The sequence below is a fragment of the Tamandua tetradactyla genome, chromosome 20 (assembly GCF_023851605.1).
Source record: "Tamandua tetradactyla isolate mTamTet1 chromosome 20, mTamTet1.pri, whole genome shotgun sequence".
Lineage (NCBI taxonomy): Eukaryota > Metazoa > Chordata > Mammalia > Pilosa > Myrmecophagidae > Tamandua > Tamandua tetradactyla.
In genome coordinates, this window is record NC_135346.1 from 50,071,381 (window position 1) to 50,093,184 (window position 21,804).

The 21,804-nt window shown below is 43.6% G+C and overlaps 1 protein-coding gene across 1 annotated transcript in view; it reads right to left on the bottom strand.

Annotated features, from left to right (window-relative positions):
* SLIT3 (slit guidance ligand 3) overlaps positions 1 to 21,804 on the bottom strand; it is a 617,936-nt gene that overhangs the window by 187,022 nt on the left and 409,110 nt on the right. The window contains exon 5 of the mRNA XM_077137609.1: positions 10,429 to 10,500. Coding sequence (XP_076993724.1) covers positions 10,429 to 10,500 — 72 coding nt within the window. The remainder of the gene's footprint in view (positions 1 to 10,428; positions 10,501 to 21,804) is intronic.

The window sequence follows — 21,804 nt, forward strand, 5'->3', positions numbered from 1 at the left end:
AAAAATTAATTCAGATGGATCAATGACCTAAACGCAAGAGCTCATACTATAAACCTCCTATTAAGAAAGTATAGGACAGCAAATATCTTTACGCCATGCCTTCTCTCTTATAAATATTCTTGTCATTATATTGCACCCACATGAATAATCTAGTATAATCTATCCATCTCAATCTCCTTAATTTAATCACATCTGCAAAGTCTTTCTTGCCATGTATGGTTAACATAGTCAGAGGTTCCAGGAATTAAAGTATGGTCATTGGGGGGTGGGACAGGGGGCCTAGGGCAGGCAGGCAAAGAACTGAGACCAGAACCTATGGCTCTTGGGTTCTTCTGGTACTTCCTGTGGTGAGAGTGTGGTGGGAAGGCACACTCTTTTTGCTCTGACCTACTTTGTACCTGATTTGTTACCTAAGACAGAATAGGACGGTCCCATTGGAAGAAATAAGAAGCAGTAATGAAGTTAAATATTTTTAAAGACTTAGGGTTATCCCAGAGCCAGCACACTGCAAACATAACCTTTCTCTTTGGGTACTGTAATTATCTAGGGAGGGAAGATTTAGTCCATTAGATGTGATAACTTGGCCAAATGCATTACTAGAAATGAAATAAAAAATAGTAATAGTGGGATCAACAATGTCATCCTGACCAAAAGGGGGAAAAGAAATGTAACAAATAAGGTATCAGTGGCTGAGAGAGTTCAAATAGCATCCAGAGGCTACTCTAGAGGTCACTCTTATGCAAATTTCAGTTAGACACTGCTACCTGTCATAGCTCGTCAAACCCCAACGAAAACCATTCCAGCCAATCCTAAAGAACACCTAGGGTTTTATATAAGATTCTACAAAGGTTCCATGCACTCGGGTAACTTTCCAGAGACCTACAACCTCCAGATGGGTCCCTGAACCAGATAAGTCCTAAAACCCAGAGGGCCCACCCTCTCCAGAACATGAGATAGTTCCATCTCCCTATCCCATATTATTGACAGCCACTTCCCACATGAAAAAGTTAGAATGGGCATAGCCCAAATACCCCTAAAGAGTGGGAGAAAGAGCAAAGGTGATGGTGGAGTTATACAGAGAAGGTGAAATTTCACAAATGAGTATGAGTGCTGAATCATTATATTGATATTTCTTATAGTCTCCAGTATCTTAGAGCAGCTAGAAGTAAAAACCTAAACTTGTGGGATTGTAACCCATACCAAACTCTGAAATCTGCTCTACTACTAATTGTTGCAGTGGGCTTTGAAATTTATTGCTTTTTGTATATTTGTCATTTTTCACCAAAAAGAAAAAAAAATGTTTCTTTTAGCCTCTAGTGTTTTGGAGTGGCTAGAAGGAAAAATTTGAAATAGTGGAATGATGAGCCACAACAAACTCTGAAATCTGTTCTGTAACTGCGTGTTGAAGTATACTTTGAAACCCACTGCTTTTTCTTTCTTATCTTTGTATATAGATTATATTTAACAATAAAAAAGTTTAAAAAATGGTAGTAATAATAGTTAACCTCATTCATGTTCATAACAACACCATGAGGAAAGTACTATTTCCACTTCACATGTGGGGAAACTGAGGCTTAGAAAAAGTTACATAATTTGCTTAAGATCACATAGGTATTAAGACTTATGGATTTGATTTCAGGCAGCCTAAATCTAGAACCTGTGTTACTTAACAGCTACCTAAACATCTCCAGAGATTATCCAGAGACCACAATCCCAGGCCTGCAGAGGTTCTCTGGAGCACAGGTCTCAACTGAAGGGCGGCTGTCAGGAAGAAACACCAATGCTCATCCGTCAGGCTACTGCTGGGAAGCCTGGGTCTGGTTCCAGATTTCTTGCTGACTTGTTCTAAAGCATTTAGTCTTGCAAAGTGTCACCCTCTCTTGAAGAAGACAAAACAAAAAACTGGATACCTATATTCTATTGTGAAGGATCATGCAAAAATGAAGAGGTTTACCCGTAAATATAAAAACCCACAATTTCAGACAATCTTGACGGTCTCAGAAACTCTTTCCCAATCATGACAAACATAGCTTGTTCTTTCCTTGGGTCTTGGCTGGTGTTGGAAGTCAGTAATACTCTTCCAACACTCCCCGTTGATTGATACCTACTGTTTTCTTCAAGACATCGCTTCATGCTTACCAAATCTTAGAGCTTTTTCTGGCTAACCACTCAGAAAACCATCCCCTGGGAGATCAGACACCTCCTGGGCCCTGAACTGACCTTGCCACTACCCAGCTCTGTTGCCTTGTGGAAGTTACTGAATTTCTTTGAGCCCCAAGTTCCCCATCCATAACCAGAAAATCATAAACTCTTCTCTAGTGATCTGACAAGGTTGTTGTGGCAACGAAATGAGATAATACATGTAAAGGCTTTGTGCCAACCGTAACATATTATATAATGGCAGACACACAATTTCTCTTTTACTCCCCACTTGTATCTTTTCCATTTTATAGATTTGGAGACCAAGGCACAGAAAGGTTAAGTAACTTGCCCAAAGTCGCACACATAGTAAGCAGCAATGGAATTGAAAAAAAAAAAAGTCAGATCTGACTCCAAAGCTCACACTTATAATTACAATACAAAATTGACCCAATGATATAAAGAAAGAAACAGAACAGCTACAGTTACTGGAGTCTCAAAGTGCCATCTGCATTGTAATACGCATCTTCCCTCTTTCTTTAGCTAGCTTCTTTGGGTAGTGCTTTGCAAGCCGGGGTCCAACCCAACGTCCACCAGCAGTAATTCTGAACCCAATACACTCAGCCAGGAATGCAGAGGAGGAAAGGCTGGAAAACTTGCTACACCTCAGGAAAGTGATAAGTCAGCATCTGCCTTGCCTCTTCTGAGCAGATTTCCCCAAATCCCCCTTCCAAGATGCAGCATTGCTTTCACGATGAGAGCCAGGCACGGTTCCTGTGTCAGAATCGACAGAGACGACTTGCCCTGAAGCCTGCCTCTGCCTCTGCCTGATAAGCCTGGGTGAGAGGCACTCAATTCACCCACCTGCTTAGCCCCCAGGGGCCTACTGGCTTTCTCCGCCATGTCTTTCCAGCTTGACCCTGTGTCTTTAGGGCCACTTTACCTGCTCAACAACCGCGACTACACTGGCTACCCTGATTTCAGTCTCTTTTTCTTGGCAACCCACCCTCCCCACTGTTGCTGGAGCTGTCTTTCTTAAACACAAATCTAATCACATCACTCCTCCTTTAAAAGCCCTTCAGTGGCTTCCCATCCCCATATGGATCAGGGAGTTCAAGGTCATCTATTCGCCACTTCCCACCTTGCTAATGTCATCTTTTTTTTATTGCCCTTTCTTGCTTGTGGAGCTCCAGTTACAAATCTCTGATAAATATCCACTCTTTCATAATCTCTGCCTCTTGGCACATGCTGGTGATTTTTCACATGCTGTTTCTTCTGCTTGGAATGCCCTTTCCCTGGGTGAACTCCTATTCATCCTTTAAGACTCAACTCATGTGGCTTCTTGAGCTAAGTCAGAACCAGACCTCTCTCTCTCTCTCTCTCTCTCTCTCTCTTTCTGGGCTTTCCCACATCCTTGTCCTTCCCTCCAACATTACCTTAACCATGTCCTGAAACTGCTGGTTTACTCTGTCCCATCACTAGATTATGAAACTTTGAGTATAAGAACGTCTTATTCTTTTCCTTATTGTATTTTCATATTGATCATTTTAACAAGTGGGCATGATTCTTACATGTAATAGGCCATCAGCAAATACTTAAGGAATAAACACATTGATTCATTCAGTACATATTTAATCAACTTTACTCTGTGTCACGAACCGTCTGTGTACTGGGAATACCACAGTGCTGAGACAGGCAAATTACACACGAACGAGATAATTTCAGAAGGTGATAAGTGCTCTGAAGAAATATAACTGACTAATGGGGCAGAGAGGGAGGGCAGTGGGGGTGGAGAACTGCTTTAGTTGGGTCAGGGAAGGCCACTCCGTGGAGATGACATTTGAGCTGAGACCAGGAGGACCAGAACGGTTGGAGGGTGCAGAATGAGCAGCAAGTGCAAAGGCCCAGGGGCAGGAAGGAGCTTGGGTGCTGCAAGGGCAGAAAGGAGCCTGGGAAGCAGGATGTGAGTGAGAGGACCCAGATTGGGTAGGGCCTGGCAGGGCACAACAAGAAACGTGGACGCTCGTCCAGGCGCAGGTATAGAATGAAAGGGCAGCGAGCTGCTACAAATGAATGGGTGCTTTGTGTTCAGGTTGATCCCCTCACATCCCTCCCCATAACTCCCTCACCCTCACACAAAACTGCCTTCCTGTTCACCAAGGCGGAGACAGCCTCATTAATCTCAGGAAGCAGGAGGGCAGACGCGGGCAGTGCGGCAACACACTCTAACTAGAGAACACAAAGGCCGCCTGCCCAGCTTTGTTTTGAAACCGTCAATTCCAAATTCTGCTAGCAAAGACAGGGGTTATTGATTTTCCCTTCTGGAATGCATGTCCTACAGAGTCCTCGCAAATAGAAACTGAAAAACAGAGGAAAACGTAACTGCTGAGAAAGACAGGGCAAGGGGACAGTTCTTTTGCTTTTTTTAAAAATACAATCCATACTGGCTTTTGTCTTTTTCTTATTACACTCTGTTGGATTATGGTTTGTCATCTCTCTTTTTTCCCAGTTCATTTCTTTTTTCCCGTGTCTATGCCTGTCTGATTATTATTTCTCTCTTTTCCTACCCCCTTCTCTCTCACCATGTCTTTGTCAGGTACACAGCACGGTGTTTGCATGAAGAAGGCATTTAATACTTTTATGTTGATTGTTGGCCTTGCTACACATTAGTGTGTCTGAGCGTTTCCTTCTCTCACGCAACCTGCCCATCTGACTGCTTTAAACACTGTACTTCTTGCCTTTGCAGCCAGGCAGCAGAAAGGGGGATAAGCTCACAAAACCAGCTGGGTCTTTCAGTAATTGCATAGAGTGTTATCCCCAGCTAATTACATTCTCTGTTCTCTGGAGAAGCAGGAAGCAATTAAGGGCTTCCCTCCACTGGGGTAGAGGGCAGGGCACCAAGTCCCTTTGTATGTGCATTTTGCTAGTGGCCCCGTAATGCCACAGAGTTCAAACACCATTTATTCCCTTTCTCTTGCTCTGATAAAAGTTGCACTCTTGCCTGTTGGCATAAGTCAGAAGGGCCTCCACCTCCCAGCATCCTTCTTGGCTATTTCCCATTTCTCCTGTTGCTGGCATTACTGGATGGGAAGGAATTTGGGTGGATGGACATGTCCATGGGTAGAACCCAAGGGATGGTTTGGCTTGTGCTACTAAGGGCAGGCTAAGTGGGGAAGCCTAAGCCTGATTTTGTCTATTGACTTTGGCTAAATCACACACACTCAGAGAGACTTAATTTAATCATCCAGGAAATGGTGGTATCATTGCCTCTTCCTTCCTGAAGGGGAAAGTCAAGACAAGCTAAAAGAGAAAACCCATTTCAGAGCTATAAAAATTGTAAATAAAATGGACAATCCATGACTTTTTCCCTATTAATGAAGTATATGGTGTCACAGAAAAGCCCAATTGATCGTCACTTCACGTATCATTTAGTTTTAAGCCTGATGCTACAAAAATTTATCTTCTGCTCTTATTTTACTTAAAGTAATAGTACAATAGTGTTGTATTCCCTGGGCTCACGTGAAGTGATGATGGAGGAGGCCCGAGGCTGCAAGGTGGTTTTCAAATATGCTGATGATTGGATGTGCATCCTTGAGATGTAAAATTTGCTATTCATCATTCACAAGATAGACATTCTACAAGGGAGTGATTGAGGCCTGGTAGTAGGAGTGTTTTCTTAACAGGTTTTATACAAACTTAATATCTGCAAAGCACCTCCTATTTCGCATGTACTAATGCATATTTAAGTACACAACTTGGATTATCACTTCTATCCAGAGGCTTCTCCTCCCTGAATTTGTCCCTTAGCTTTGGTCTTATATCTCCATTGCCCACATGACATTTACTCTTAGGGATGTACAATCATTTAGCCTGACTCCCTCTTATTAAAACCAAGGAAACTGAGTTCCAGAGATGTAGTGTGGCTTCACCAAAGTCATTTCACCAGCAGGAACAGCCTGAGAAGTCAGAGTCAATAATTTCCTAACACAGAGAAGATGTTCCATCCACACTACTGGCAGGACACTTAATGTTACTTCATACCCAGCATGATTAAAACCCAACTCATGATCTTTTACGCCTATCTCTTCTTTCTGCCCTTTCACTCTCTATGGAGTGAGAGCTCTGAGAAACTTCTATCTCTATAGATCTAGCACAGATCTATGTATCTTAATCTTTGCTGTTTCCCCCAGAACTGGCATTCAGTAGAAGCTCAAAAAATATTTTACTGGATGGATGGATGGACGATTATGAGAATGTACCTTCATTCTCTAGATTGTCTGAGCTGGAATGCATCATTTTTTCACTTCTCTCTCCTTGGCCTCTAATAGCTCATTGATTGGCAGTTCTGTTGACTTTTTTTCTCATATAGTTCTTTAAAAGTTGGACTCTTCCTTTCAGTTCTGGTGCTCTTCCCCAAGTACTAGCCTTGATCCCTCATGTTGGACTCATCTCTGTGCCTCTATAGGCATCTCAGCAGCTACATCTAAAGTCCGTACTACTTGTGATTGCATTTTACAAAATGCTATCTATGGGACATGGCTCTCAGGGGTGTAAACCTTCCTGGCAATGTGGGACAGAAATCCTAAAATGAGCTAGGACTCAGCATCAAGGGATTGAGAAAATCTTCTAGACCAAAAGAGGGAAGAGAGAAATGAGATAAAATAAAGTGTCAATAGCTGACAGATTAAAACAGAGTCAAGAAGTTATCCTGGAGGTTATTCTTACATATTATATAGATATCACCTTTTTAATTAAGGTATATTGGCAAGGCTGGAGGGAAGTGCCTGAAACTGTAGAGCTGTGTTCCAGTAGCCATGTTTCTTGAAGATGATTGAATAATGATATAACTTTTGCAATGTGAATGTGTGATTGTGAAAACCTTGTGTCTGATGCTCTTTTTATCTATGGTGTGGACAGATGAGTAAAAAATATGGATTAAAAATAAATAAATAATGGGGGAACAAATATAAACATAAATTTAGTAGATTGAAATGCTAGTGATCAATGAAAGGGACTGATAAGGGGTATAGAAATAAAATTGGGGAAATAAAGGCTAAAATATATTGGGTAGATGGAAATACGAGCAGTCAATGAGAGGTAGGGGTAAGGTGTATGGCACGTGTGAGTTTTTTCTTTCTATTTCTTTTTCTGAATTGATGCAAATGTTCTAAGAAATGATCATGGTGATGAATATACAACTATTTGATGATATTGTGAGTTACTGATTATATACCAAGAATGGCATGATCATATGGTAAGGATGTTTGTGTTTATACACTGTTATGTTTAAAAAAAATAAAAAACTAAAAAATAATAAAAAAATAAAGTCCGTACTTCTTGCAGTCGAGGTCCTCTACCATCTGGCCTCCACTTCTCTTTCTAATCTCATCACCCACTATTTTAACTCACAATCCCTCTACTCCTATGATATGACTCTGCCGTTGTCCCTTCAAACACACCTTAGTGTTTTGTCTCTACACTTTGCACACACTATTTGCCTTGTTTGCACAGGGAATTCTAACCATTATTCAGGCCTAGTCGAAGTCTTTACAGCGAAGGCAGACAGCAACACCTAGAATTTTCTAAATACCCACCATGTATCGAGCATAGCACTACGCTATGTAGACGTATTACTTCATGAACCTTCACAAAAGTCTGGGAGGTAGCTACAATTTTTACCCCCATTTCACACCAGAGGAAACCTGGGCTCAAGAGATGTCAAGTCAAATACTTAAGCTTAAAGGGCCAGTATTAGAGCAAGTGGAATTCAGACACAGAACTACTGTACTTCCAAAGCCACAATTCTAACCTCTAGGCCACACTACCTAAAGCTACTTTTATTCTCTGAACTCTTGAAAGCCACTTACTGTGTGGAGCAACTCATCTGACAACTTTCATGTCAATTCTCACATGACCAGCATTCTCTTGCATGCACATGTTTCTTGTCCCCAGTTATATTGGAAGGAAACACGAGTGATTCTCCTGGGTCTTAAAGGTTCTGACCAAGTATATGAGCTGACTGAATTGATTAAAAGCATAAAGGAACCAATCTCCTTTTAGTTCTGTTCATTAATTCTTCCTTTAAGGAGTGAGTTTATTTCCCACTCCCTGCTCTGCCCACATCCTGGCTATAAACTCTATAGAGAGAGAACCTTGCTGATTTCAGACTCTTGAGGAACCCATATCTGAGCAAGCTAGAGAAGTGACAGCACTTTCTGGAGTGACTCAGGGGTCCAAGCTCTTGAATCTTTTGACTCCTGAGGCCATTGTGTGGTTAAAGGTATTACAGGACAAGACACACCAAAATGAAGCCAAATAAAACAAAACAAAACCCCAGCGACTCCTGAGGACAACTGAGGGATGGAATCACCTTCTTGAGAATTAAAAAAATGTAGTCGGTAATGACATAACCCTGCTTATATAGCATCACGGCACACACACACACAGTTTGGTTAACTGATCCATTTAAAATCAGAGCCATGAGGTCCGACAGATCTATAGCTTTATAGATGTAAAAATTTTAATTCTGGGCTCAATCATCAAAAGCTGGTTGACCTTGAGTTAGCCATTGCTCCTCTCTGGGCTTCAATTTTCTTGCCACTGAACCATGGGGTTTTAGAGGATCTCTGTGTTCCCTCTTGGCCTGACTTTCTGTGATGCTAATTAATGCAATGTGTTGGCCTTGGTTCACATGCAGGCTGTTGAGTTCCTGGAATCCAAGGAACAGAATGCTGTAAAAGCACTCTGCAATGTGAAAAGTGCCACCTCAGGGTGAGAGATTATCCGTCGTTATTTATTTAGTGGTTTTGAAGGATTGGGTTTTTCCGTGTCTCACTTTCTCGGGGAGATATACAGAGTCAGCAAGTTTTTTCTTCCTGTGAGGCCTATACCTGCCCAGGGAAGGAACGCACATTCAATGTCTTTGGGTCCATCGTCCTCCCGGGCTCTGGGCAGGACTAAGGGCCCCTTGCAAAGTTCTCACAGCCTCTCTGCTCCTTTTTCACCCCTTCTGCCCCCCATGCCTCGGTCCTCTGTGTGCTTTTTGTGTTAAACAACAGAGGCTTTCCTCTAAGGGCTTAGCAACGGGGGAGGCAAGATAACCAACATCTGGAAGGCATTGTCAGCTCCCCTTTGGTATCCCAGTGAACTCAAATTCGTTATAAGGAAAATGACAAAGTAGTTAAAAGAGAGAAAGAGAGAGAGAAACCTCGAGTTGACTTCTCAAGTTGAATTTGAGTCTGTGGAGTGGGACAGCGGGCAGAAACCTTTGCTCAGGCAAACCAGACCTTCTCTGTGCCTGCCTCCCAACGCACGTTCTGAACACATGGGCGACATGTGTTTGGGGAGGAAATTCAGGAGCACTCCTCATGAGGGAAAAGGCCCAGGAGTCACTGCTAAGGGGCAAACGGTGAAGGCCATGTAGGAAATGCTGAACATTATTTGGCAAGTTCAAAAACTTAGTGCGGTTCTTTGTGGTGACGTAACAGTCCTGCATTTTGATGGTGGTGGTGGTTACACGAATCTACATGTGATAAAACGATACAGAACTACACGCACACACAGACAGAGTACATGTAAAACTGGTGAAATCTGAAGAATAGGGTCTGTGGGTTGCACAGCATTAGCTTACTGCTCTGACGGTACGCTGCCATCGTGTGAGGTTTGGGGGGAAACTGGGTGTCGGGTATATAGGACCTCTCTGTTCTACGTTCTTTGCAACTTTCTATGTATCTACAACTATTTCAAAATAAAGAGCTAAAAAAAATACACACATACACACCTAGTGTACTGGATCTTACGAAGTATCCCCAAAGGTCTCAGAACACACAGTCCAGAGTTCTCTGAGCGGAGCACAAGGGTTTCATCATCCCCATCCGCCAGGTTCCCATTTATCAAACACTCACCCTGTAAGCAGCACTAGTTTTTTTCAACATTTTCCCAGTTGCACACAACGCTCCCCCTTTTACACATTTCATAGATGATGTCTGGAGAAGGTGAGTCGTGCCTGGGACCACAAGAGCTATTCTCCGGGTAGGCCCTGATCCAGGGCTGTGACTGCTCATCTTGGGGGGGCGAAGGATGGGAGAGGACGCGCACCCTGGAATGCTGGTGTGAAGTTCGAGGTGTGTTTCCTGGAAACCACTTGCGCACGACCCTCAGTTTGCCTCCGAAGGCGCCTGGCCAGAAGCGGTCGTGAGGCATCGCCCTGCCCCGTCCCCCGCCCCCGGCTCTGGCCACGAGGACCCGAGTCAGCCACATCTGCACAGAAGCAACAAAAACATCACTTACAGGTTCTTCACGTCGGCGATGCCGCGGAACGCCTTTCTCGGGATCCCCTGGATCTGGTTCTCGCTCAGATCTCTAAACGAGAAGAGGAGAGGCACAGCGGTGGTTAAGACCCAGGCCCGGCTTTATCTGCATCTCATTAAGATAACAAAAACCCTCCGAGGCTTCCTCTGTGGCCAGAAGTGTTGGGGGGATTGTTTAGTCTCCGGCGGGGCTGCTACAAACCTTGGCAATGTTCCCAGCGATGGCCTTTGCTGAAATGGCTACCAGGCGGGGAGCGGTCGCCTGCGGGGCGGGCTCTGTGGGTGGTCTCGCACCTCCAGGCCACGAGCCAAGAGGCCGGGTTATTTGTTGCACACACTGTGCACCCAGTCCGGTCTTTTGCCACCTCCCAGAGGCGACCCCTTGCCCCCGCCCGCCAGGGCCTCCCTCCCCCACAGCGGGTCGACACCACGCAATCTCCCAGCGCCCAGGACTGCCCTTTGCGTCTCGGGACTCCCTCTGCCTCTGTCATCTGGGATCAGAACAGAGTTTGGCCATTCGGTGATGGGGGATGACCACTGGGGCGAAATCTAGAGTCCTAGAGATTCTGGGAGCCTCCCGGATCTTCTTTGTGACCAGCAAGATGAATTCAAATTGCATTTCCAAAACCCATCCAATCGAGGGACCCTCCCCCAGCCCCTCACCTCCTCATCTAGCGTCAAGCCACTGCTAAGGTGTTTCTTTCAGGAGGGTAAGGGATGGAGGGGCCAGTCTGGAAACCAGCCTAAACCCAAGACTTGTCCCTGCCTCCACCTTATCACTACCCAAAGCCTCAATTTCCTTTTCTAAGACCCAGGCAGGCTCTTTGTTGTTTGTTTGTTTTACTGATTCTATTTTTAGATTGAACACCTGGATTTCATTTAGGTCAGAGCTTAGCCTGGTTGGGCTCTCAATGAGTAATCAACACGCATCAGGCCTAAAGGGGCCCTGCTGAGCATGCATGCCTCAACCTTAGCTTGTTTTATTTTGTTTATTTTTGAAAAGGGGACACACAAAAAAACCCACTCAAATATTAAGGTTAAAATAAAAAAAAAAACTACGCAGAGATAACTACTACCCATTAGTAGTAATTTACAATTTAACCAATATGACCTCAGAGTAGACAGTCTGTTATAACCTATTTTTTTCACTTACTGTATTAAAAACATCTGTCCATGTCCTGAACTGTACATCTATGCCAACACTTTTAATGGCTGTATAGCATCCAATTGTATGGATGGCCATATGATCCCAAGTTATAGGACATCTAGATGATTGTTTTTATTATGATTGTTGTTACTGTAATTTCTCATTTTAAGAAATACTAGGATGAATTTTCCTGCCCATACATGTTGGGACATTTGTCCAAATATCTCCTTGGAATAAAATCCTATCAGCAGAACTTGTTAGGTCACAGGTAAATGGATCTTTAAATGCCAAATTACTCTCCAGATAGATTGTATCGGTGTACACTGATTTTCCAACAGTACCTAATCAAAAGCTGCAGATGACTCCAAATACATTTGGAAGGAGTGGTCACGACAGTCATTCTCCACTAAAGCCTGGGCCTTTTAAGTTAACATTTTGCAAAGGGGCAGGAGGAAAATAAAGAGAAGGAGAGAGGTGCCCCTTTTTCTGCTCTCACATGCTGAGAGAAGCTCCCCACACTCTGAGCCGCTGGCTGAAGCTCGAGGCACTTGGGGCTTGGCTGGGGGCCACGGTTAGGCACTTTAAGTCATCAAAGCAAGGAGCTGGGGTAGGGTGCACGGGTGTGTACGGGCGATTTCTAGGACTGAATAACAGCGTGCTCCCCATTTCAATTCCAGCTTCCTCTGCCCGCAACTGATGTAAGTAAATTGAGATGCACAATGAGCCCTGTGGCAGGTTCCTCCGGCTGGGCCTGATTCAATGAGCAGGGCTCCAGCCTGGAGACGGGGCGCTGAGCTAAGCCCACGATGACAGGGGAGGTCAGACGGTGTCACGGAGGTCACACGGCTGCTCTTCATCAGCGTCCAGGAGAAGGGGCCCAGGTCCTGCCATCCAGCTAATTCAATTTCTACCAGGCATCTGGGCTACCCCGAGCCTCAGGCAGCCACCATGGGCCCCGTGTTCTGTGTTAAGTGAAGGCTGGTCTCCTTGTCACTAAGCCCCCGCCTGCTACCCTGCTGGCTTGTTGCTGTCTTTGGCCACTCTGGGAGAGGAGTCGCAGTCACACTTCTGGTGAATGGCTGTGGATCAAAACCAGGGGCAGGGGGAGCAAAGAGGAGAGAGGTTCAGAGCTGTCAGCCCTAACCGTGGCAGGGAAGCTGGACGAAGGAGCACGTATTCCTGCCATGTTCTAACACTTTGAGTGTAAGGTATCCCCAGTCTCTTCCCCTATTGTATGGAGGTTCTGGTTTGCAGTGATATTTAAGACGAAAAATCTGGTGATGTGGCCGTTAGACCTTCTACAAAGGCAATTTGCACAGGCAAAACCCTACACTTTGGTGGGCCAGCTACTTGGGTTTCTGCTCACTATTTTCTTGCTGTAAATACACCCAGCCCTACACGGAGTTTCAGTAGTCCAGTATAAAGCACTGCTTTCTTTCCACTTCCTTACCCCAACTGAGCAAAACGGTGAGCGGTAGGGAATTTATCTGTTCCCAATGGCAATCTGCTTGTAAATTTTATTAATTTTATTTTCGATTGCGCCGCTCTTTTCTGGCTGACAATACTGCCACTATCCCATCTGCAGGACTGTATATCGATTTCATAAATACCTCCAGTGGGCTGACAAACTGACAGCTTTAATGGTGTTACTGATGGGGCGTGGAGGAGAATTCAGGCCTGGGTGCTTCATTTTCAGTAACTGTCCCTTCACAATTATCGCCGGGTCTTTGTGAGGGTTCCTAATAGTGTACTTATCTCAGCGTGATGCCAGAGCATGGAGCTATTGTTAAGTGTCATCCTTGAGAAAGACAAGAGCCACCATCTTCAGCCGACACTTAAATAAAAATAACAAAATCTCTCCAGAACGCCCAAGAGCCCAGTTTCAGCCAATTGCTTGTTCAGGTCTTAGTGCCTCGCCTTTCGTGAGGGAAACAACTCATAATAAGGAGGGTGGAAATGCTCGGAAGTGACCAGAGAAAGGAATTTTTTTTTTTTCCATTAGAAGAAAGGTCTGAGGTTGGAGTAGGGCAAGGGCAGGGGGAGATGTGCTGGGATTTTCTGGGGGAAATAAAGGAAGATGGCTGGTGGGAAAGGCTTCCTTGATCGAGAAGTGGAGCTAGGAATTGGGATGACTTTTTTAAATAATTAGGGCTCTGAAGAAAAGGAGAACTACATTAGCTAAAGTGCATTTTCCAGCTTCCGGAAAATGATTAACCGACTGATTATTCCATCCAAAAACACAAGACCAAAGAGGACTTATTAAGGAGACAGTAAGTCAAATAGGAGCTGGCAAGAAGCAATATATCCCCCTTCCAGCCAACTACCCCCGCCTCCTTTTTAATTTACTAAAATGCTTTGGACACAGATTAACTTTCTTTGCAAATTTATTATTGCTTCATCTACCTTGAAACGGGAACTGCAGACACTTTGATAAATGGATTGAAAGGTTGTCTAGTTCCAACGGAGCTTTTGAAATGCTTCCCGTAGCTCTTGCTGCAATGTCAGGCATGCTTTGTTCTCTGAGCAACAGTGAACCACAGTACCCGCCTTCACCCGCGCCACTGCCTGTCGCATGTCTACGGGGCAAGATCACCACACAAGCAGCAGGAAAAGGCTCTCCTCTTTGCTCTGGTGGGGAGAATGTACTTGTTGTAGTCACACTCATTCTGCCAGGAAGTCCTTTCTAGGTTACATGGCAATGTGGGGGGGGGGGTGGATTTCTTCTAGGTGTCAACCCCAAGTTATTCCATAGCTACAAAATGGGGCTAAGAGGCTCCTGGAAACTTGAGAAATTCTTTTTTTCTGAAGTGGGGTGGAACCTCTTACTAGCTGTATGAACATGCGAGTTACTAAAAATGCTTAATGCCTCAATTTCCCCATCTTTACACTAGAGCTATTAATATTTTCAACCTCCTAGGTTAATTGTGAAAATGAAGTGAGTTGATAGAGTAATACATTTAACACAGTGCCTGGAACACTGTAAGCGTTCAGTGAATGGCTGCATTTATTTCTTGGACTTTCCTTGATTTAACCCTGCATCTACATCGCTGAAGACACCCTTTATCGTCATTCCCAGGACATACATCTACACCCCTGCAAAGAGCAAAACTCATTCATGTCACCACTACTCTTTCCACAGAATCAGAGGGCAGGATTAAAGTTTCCCATTAATTATCATCTAGAAAAATGTATCCATAGACTTTAGCTTCTTTTGGATGAAGCAGGAGAGCTTGATTCAGGAAAAAAGTCAGTCAGTGCATTTTCTACTAGAGGCCAACACTGAGCCAAGAATTCAAGGGTTACATGATTAATGAAAGTAGTAAAGGAAGGAGGCAGTAAGATGGGGAAGGGGAAAAAGTTGCGACCAGGTGAAGTCTCCAACTTAGTCCAATACTGTGGGGAGCTCCTGTTTCTAAATGAGGGAGGTAGGTCTTGGTCCCTGTATCAGTCTTTGGTTGGGGACCATCCAAGAGAAATGCAAATTCCTGGGTTCTCCATGTTTTCCATAAGGGTAGATGAGATGACTCTAGAAATCTAAGTGCAGAATGCTGAAGAGGTTCCCAGCGATGAATGAGACTTTAGCAGCAAAGACCAAAGGAGCAGAGGATGGGTGCCAATACCAGTAAAGGGAATCCAAGGGGATCCAACTGAAATCATTCATAAAAAGTCTTCAAGGACAGTTCTCCTGAATCAGAAAGTTCTCAGAAGACTGAAAAAATCACCCTCTGAAAGATGACACATCAAGGGTCATGGATCAGGAAACCTTATAGGAAGTTAAGTGACCAAATAAAACCAGAACAATCCAATCTGGTACGCAACAAGGTTTGCATTTCTTTGTTTACCTCCCCTTGTACTGAGATCAATCATGGAGACTTTTCAGTCATTAAAAAAATGCACCAACTTTTGATTAGTCAAATTAAAATAAAGCATCTATTTTTGGAACCATCTATATTTGGAATTATTATTGGATTTGGGATCAGGCAGTGGATTACCATTCTGGTTCTCTTTGGTCTGAGTACATATTAAAATTGCTATTGCATTCACTACCTAGTAGGAAGAAAGCAGCTCATTGGTATGTTAGATATCAATCAAAATTCATTTAAGGATTTAAAAAATTCTCGTACTCTACCATCCTATACAAACTTGACCCACCCCTCTCCCCAATCTTAATATATAACAACCCTGTGACATATAACTCTGCTCCAGGAATGAAAGAGAAAGGCTATTTTGCTTACTTTATTTTATACAGTAGGAGTGACAGACTTGCAGGAAAATTATTCCCTGGGGATTTTACAATGTGGACTTCAGGGAGGATTGATCTTAATGGGTAAAATCTCTTCTGCAGGCAATTTATCTTAATAAGCAAGATTATATGTTTGCAGTTGGGTCACTGTCAAAACCAAATAAGCCCCAAGCGTATGTCCTGGTTTAGAAACCCTGGTACCTCCCTCTGGTCAATAGCATCTTTTGTCACCAAAGGAGATTACAACAGAGTAACTGAATCATTGCTTGAAAGAACTGCCACATATCTCAGGATCCAGAGAATCAAAGTATCAATGGGGGACAAAAAAAACAAAACAAAACAAAACAATTATTTCCTACCACTTCAGTTGTGTTTCTGAACATTTCATTGCAGCAGTTTACATTGCTTGCTCCCTTGATTTTATGAAGTTATTGAGTGACGTGTATCAATAAGAGCTTTTCCCATTCAGCCTTCTCTGACAAGCTCATTAGAAGAGCCCAAGCCATATCAGCCACATATTTAATATTGGCTGATTAAATGTCGGCTCAGATTTCTATCTCACTCACTAAAAAATGCACTGAGCACCTACCAAGTGCTACATGATGTTGGGTGTTGAGATAGAGACATGGACAGAATCAATTTCCTGTCCTCACGGAGCTTACATTCCATTCTCCTTTACTCCAGATACAAATAAACAAAACTCCTGCCATATATGAATGTAAGCATCTAGACATCTTAAAAAGTAAGAGCTGTCGTTTCACATTTTTTAAACAAGGAAGAACCCTGTGTCTAAACTCATATCTCAGATTGTCCCCAACCACTGAGGACCAGATTTTACAGCTCTGTTTTTCTCGGGACACTAAATCTTCTTTTTCATTTTTAGGGAGAAAAAGGGAAAGCTACCAATGTGAATCACTGTTTCTTGGCAGGTGGGGTAGGTACTTTGTTTTCGTATTTCAAAGTAGAGAGTTAGTTAAAAATCGAGACAGTATGAAGATGATATTAAGAGACACATCATATACATATCATATAGGCTGTCACAGAGGGGTTCCTCAACCATCTGATCAGAACCCACTTAGGGTGCTTTGAAATATACAGATTTCTTATTGTTAACTTTTAAACTTTAGGTACAATAATGGTATCGTGGTTCTGGTTCTTTCTGCTTAAATTTTTTAGAGATGCATACTGAAATACTTCAGGATGAAATGATAGTGTCTGGGCTTTGCTTCAAAACAGTAAGAGAAGAAGGGAAACTCTATTAGGAGTATAGATGAAATAAAATTGGCCATGAGTTGACAATTACTGGAACTGGGTGACGGGTATACAGGGGGCTTTACCATGCAAATATGTGTGGAGTTTTCCAAAATAAAAATTATTTTAAAATGCAGTTTCCTGGGACCTACATGCCACACCTACTGAATTGGAAAGCCTGGGGATGGGCCCTGGAAATTTAATTTTGAAGAAGTTTTAGAACAGTGGGTAAGATGATTAGTGCCTCGGATTAGAGTCTAGATCATGTCCCACCTCTGCTTTGTGCGGTCTGTGTATCTCTAAAAACATCAGTGAACCTCAGTTTGTATCTCTATGAAATCGGGGATAAATAACACAGATAATGGGCAAGTAAGCTTTCTAAGATTTAGTGGAGCATACACAAGCAAAATACTCTCCTCATTTTATTACCATCAAGTTAACAAATATAGCTTCTTAGTTTGGGTGTCTAGTCTGGTTTTAGGGAAAATCTTGGATTTGAGATGCAAAGGTCTCCGATTTAAACAACTGGCGTTGTGCAGAATGTACACCGGAGAGAGTAGCTGAGGAAGGCTGAGGTTGGGTGAGTGACAAAATCAATCTGTATTTTAGCAAATCATTCAGGTGCCCACTTTGGAGGCTGATCTAGAGAAGGTGAAGAGTCTCATGGATGGTTACGCCCTCCCCTGATATCACAGAGCTGTGGCAGAAGTAAACCAAATACTTTGCCCCCTGGACTCTCCCAACCCTGCAGAGGAGGTTGGAATTGTCCTGGATTAAGACATTCAGGGTGGGGTTTACAGACAAGTGATTTTCCCATAGTTTGTAATCTAGGAGAAGAATCGCCGCAAGGCAGTTGATGAGCCTGAATGAGCAGCCAGGCTGAGTTAGCAGTGATGGAGGAGAAAGGCCTGGGTTTTAGCAGAACAGAGCAAAATCATTCTAAGGGATTGAAAAGTCCGGGGAGGACCAGGCTGCAGATGCATGCTCCCAGTGAGCTTTCCGACCAAAGGGAAAAAGGAAAGAGCCTGTTAGGCTGCAGCTGAGACAAAAGGCTGCAAGTGGAAGGAGGGCTTTGGGGTTGCTTTGTGATTAGTTACAACAGGGCACCCTGTTTGCCTTTCTATGGCCACATGTCCTAGGGGTCTCCAACACAAATGCTTCAGGGCTGTACAAGTCAAATAAATGAGTAAAACAGGCTCAATGTGGAAGACAGGATTAGTGAGAAAGGGAGTTATGCAATTCAGGACCCATCTCAATTAATTTCCCCAAAAATCAAACAACTCTCTGAGTTGGCCCAAAAAGCAATTCAGCTTGGAATTGAACTTGACCCACAGGTTCAGAATTTAACCCAGGGATGGCACAGAGGCCAACACCTCTCTAGAGTTGAGCTGCTAGTTCTAAAACAGTGCTGTTCCATAGAAATACAATGTGGATCACGTATGTGATTATAAATACAGCATTCCATTAGCCACTTAAAAAAAATAGAAACAGGTTTTGAAATTAATTTTAATAGTATATTTTCTTTAACCCAATATATCAAAAATATTAACATTTTGGCATGTAATCCATATAAAAATTATTACTGAGATATTTTACACTCTTCCTTTTTTTCATACCAAGTCTTCAAAATCTGATGTGTATTTTACATGTATCTCATTCGGACTAGCCACATTTTAAGTGTTCAAAAGCCATTCAAGATTAAGCAGCCACTGTAGTGGACAGTGCAGTTCTAGAATAAGGGTTAGGAGCTGGATGCCATAGCTATGGTCCCTATGGGAATCTTCATTGCTAAAAGAGGGAAAAAGCTATTAGATGTCAAGGCCAATCTGAAGAAACCCAATGAGGGACTGCCTGGGGGAGGGGGGCTTGGCTATACCAATAGGAAATGTGAAACAGAGCCGGACAAGGCTGAAATCCCCAGATCCAGGGGAGCAAGGGATGGCTTGAGTTATTCCAGTCTTTCGGCCCTCCCCCCACCCAGAGCGGAGACCTCCTTCAAGCCGTAGGATTTAATCTGAGTCTTTCTAAACTACCACCTTTCCAGGACTGGCAGGGTTAATTAATGCTTCCAATTCAAACAGAAGCTTTCTTCATTTAGTTATCACATACAACTCCAACTAAGGTGCTTTGTGTTCATGAAACAGCATTATAAGTGACTGATCATCTCCAGCAAATGGTACAGGGGCTGAGTTGCTCAACAGCTCACTAATCCTGGGGATTACCACAATTTAGTAACAGTAGATGGGATTGGGGAGCTTCCATTATCAACCCAATTGTAGCTTTTGTTTTGGTTCAACCATCCTTGTGTCAGTCAGTAAGTGGTCCAGGATACATCACCAGGGTTCCAACCCATGGCAGTCTGACTTCAGAGTCTGTGCATCCAGCACCCATGTACCCTTCAGGGAACACAAGAGTGATTTTGGTGTCTTCCTCTGTATGCAGACATCTGATGCTGGAAATCATCTCATGGTAAGAATCTAATTATGTACTTAAGATAGGTCCTTGTCCATTTTTAGGCCCAATGGTATGTTTTGGTTTAATTTATCAACCTTGGTGGGGTCCACCTACTGCAAAAGGATGGAGGCTGGTATTTTTTTTTTTTTCTTTTCTCTTTGTCTGATGCTGTTTGCTTGCCCAATGGAGTTTGGGAAAAGGAGTGCATTTCTGTGCAATCCATTCTTCTCCGAGGTTGACATATTGTTCCCCGCCCCCTCCTCTCCCTCTGTTCCTCTCCCTTGGCAACCATCTGAGGCTTTCATCCCTAATTTGATTGTCGTAGCTGACACTGTCAATCTGAAATCCAGTAGCATGTCTAATGCTGGCTGGACAAGGGGAATGCGGGGGGAGCCGAGGGGGAGGCAAATTCATCTCAAGAAGTAGCTTTATGTAAATCGATCCTTTGGCCTGAAAGCTGGAGCCAGGCATTTGCTGATTAATTGGAGAAGTGTCCTTGTTCCCTTGTCTTCTTTAGAGAGCTGGCCTAAATTGAGTCCTCTCTTCTTCACAAAGGCATCCCCATGCCAGAAAGCTTTTGCAATTAGGAGATGGGACCTTGTGAGCGAGGGGGAGATGGCAGAGAGGCAGGGGGAGTATTTATGGAATTGTTCTGAAATGAAGTGTGTGCATTTGGCCCACTCCATGATGAATTGTTGACCTGGACACCCACATTTGACTCCCCAGTCTGCAGCCTGTTATCCAAGGTTTAGAGGCACATTATCTCATTGGTGAAGTTCTGCTTATGCAATAATGAGCAAAAATTAAGGGGTGGGGATAGGGAGTGTTTTAATAACACGTTTTTCTTATGGACTCCATGTCTATGTTTCCAGTTACCACTTGGGCCCATTTCTGTTGGTGTCAAGAAGGAGGAAGGGAATTTGTGCTTAACTCAGTGTCTTTTCATGTCACCTTATCTTTTCCTGAAATAAGAAAGTCCAAGCAAAATGGCAGATCATATACCAAAGTGGTCCATTGAACTTTATTAAATTGGACTTCACCAAAAAACTAAGGACAAGTCAGCAACCTGAGTACAGGAGAAAGAGAATTTGATTCTGGAGAGGTTGCTACTAACCTAGAGGATTACTAGAGCCTGGACTTGTAAGGTCCCATGGTCTTTTCTACCAGCTCCCTCACGAAAACGTTAGCTTCGCGTGGGCAGGGGCTTGCTGAACATGGGCCCTGACACAGCTTACACAATATTTGTTGACTAGATAAATAAAAAATTGGGAATGACTGCCTGGCATTGCCTGGTTCCTGGATGATGGAGAATAAATCTCAAACTATGAGGATTAGTTTTTCAAGCGCAGCTTGTCCCTTCAGACTATAAAGGGCTATAGCCCTCTTTGTCCACCCTTCCATTGGCCTCGCCGATGGAGTGTCATGCTGGAGAACGATGCCACTAGAAAAGGCTTGTGTTCTAAGGAGTGGGAGATAAAGCATTCAACTGAGAATGGTTTACCTAGCAAAGCTGAAGGTGGGAATGAGCAATTCTAATGGGAAGACAGGCTAAGGAGACAGATAATTCAGTTTTTCTGAACAGAGTTCAGACCTGGCCTGAGAAAGTACAACAGATGTTGGAAAATGAATTCAATCCAGAAAAGGGCTGTGTGCCTAGCAACATTTCATCTCCAAGAACATCTCCTCTCCCTGCTTTGGAATCCTGACATTCATTGAGACAGGATCATAGAGATGATGAAACGCCAGGTAAGGAAGGAGACGCTTTTAGCACAAACGATGTTAGAAAGGGTTGGTTGGCAGTGGGGAAGTTTTGATTATCTTTGGGATAACCTACACTTTAATCCAACTCTGCCCTGCCCAACTGTCCAAAGGATGTGCAAGTCCTTACTGAGCCTGAGAATAAGCAGAAGAGGGGAATGAGAGGAAGAGAGAAAGTCCGAAGGGCTAAGGGAGAAGAGATGAAGCCAGTTCCTTATCTGCACCTCGCTGTAACCTTAAACTGCAACTCGATCATAAGAAAGGGATTCTTTGAACACTCCTCTTTGCATTCTCTGTGTGTGCCTGGTTGGCTAACCCTACGACTATCCCTTGTGAACTGAACAACTCTTCCCTTCCACACTAAGGGATATAGCACGAGGGTCACTGTTACATGCTCCATACTGTTTCACTGGAGAAATGTGAACATGCAGGGACTGTCCCTTGGGCTGTGGCTGTCCAGAGGCTGGAATCTGGAGCAGAAGGCTGCAGCTCAAATAAATGTG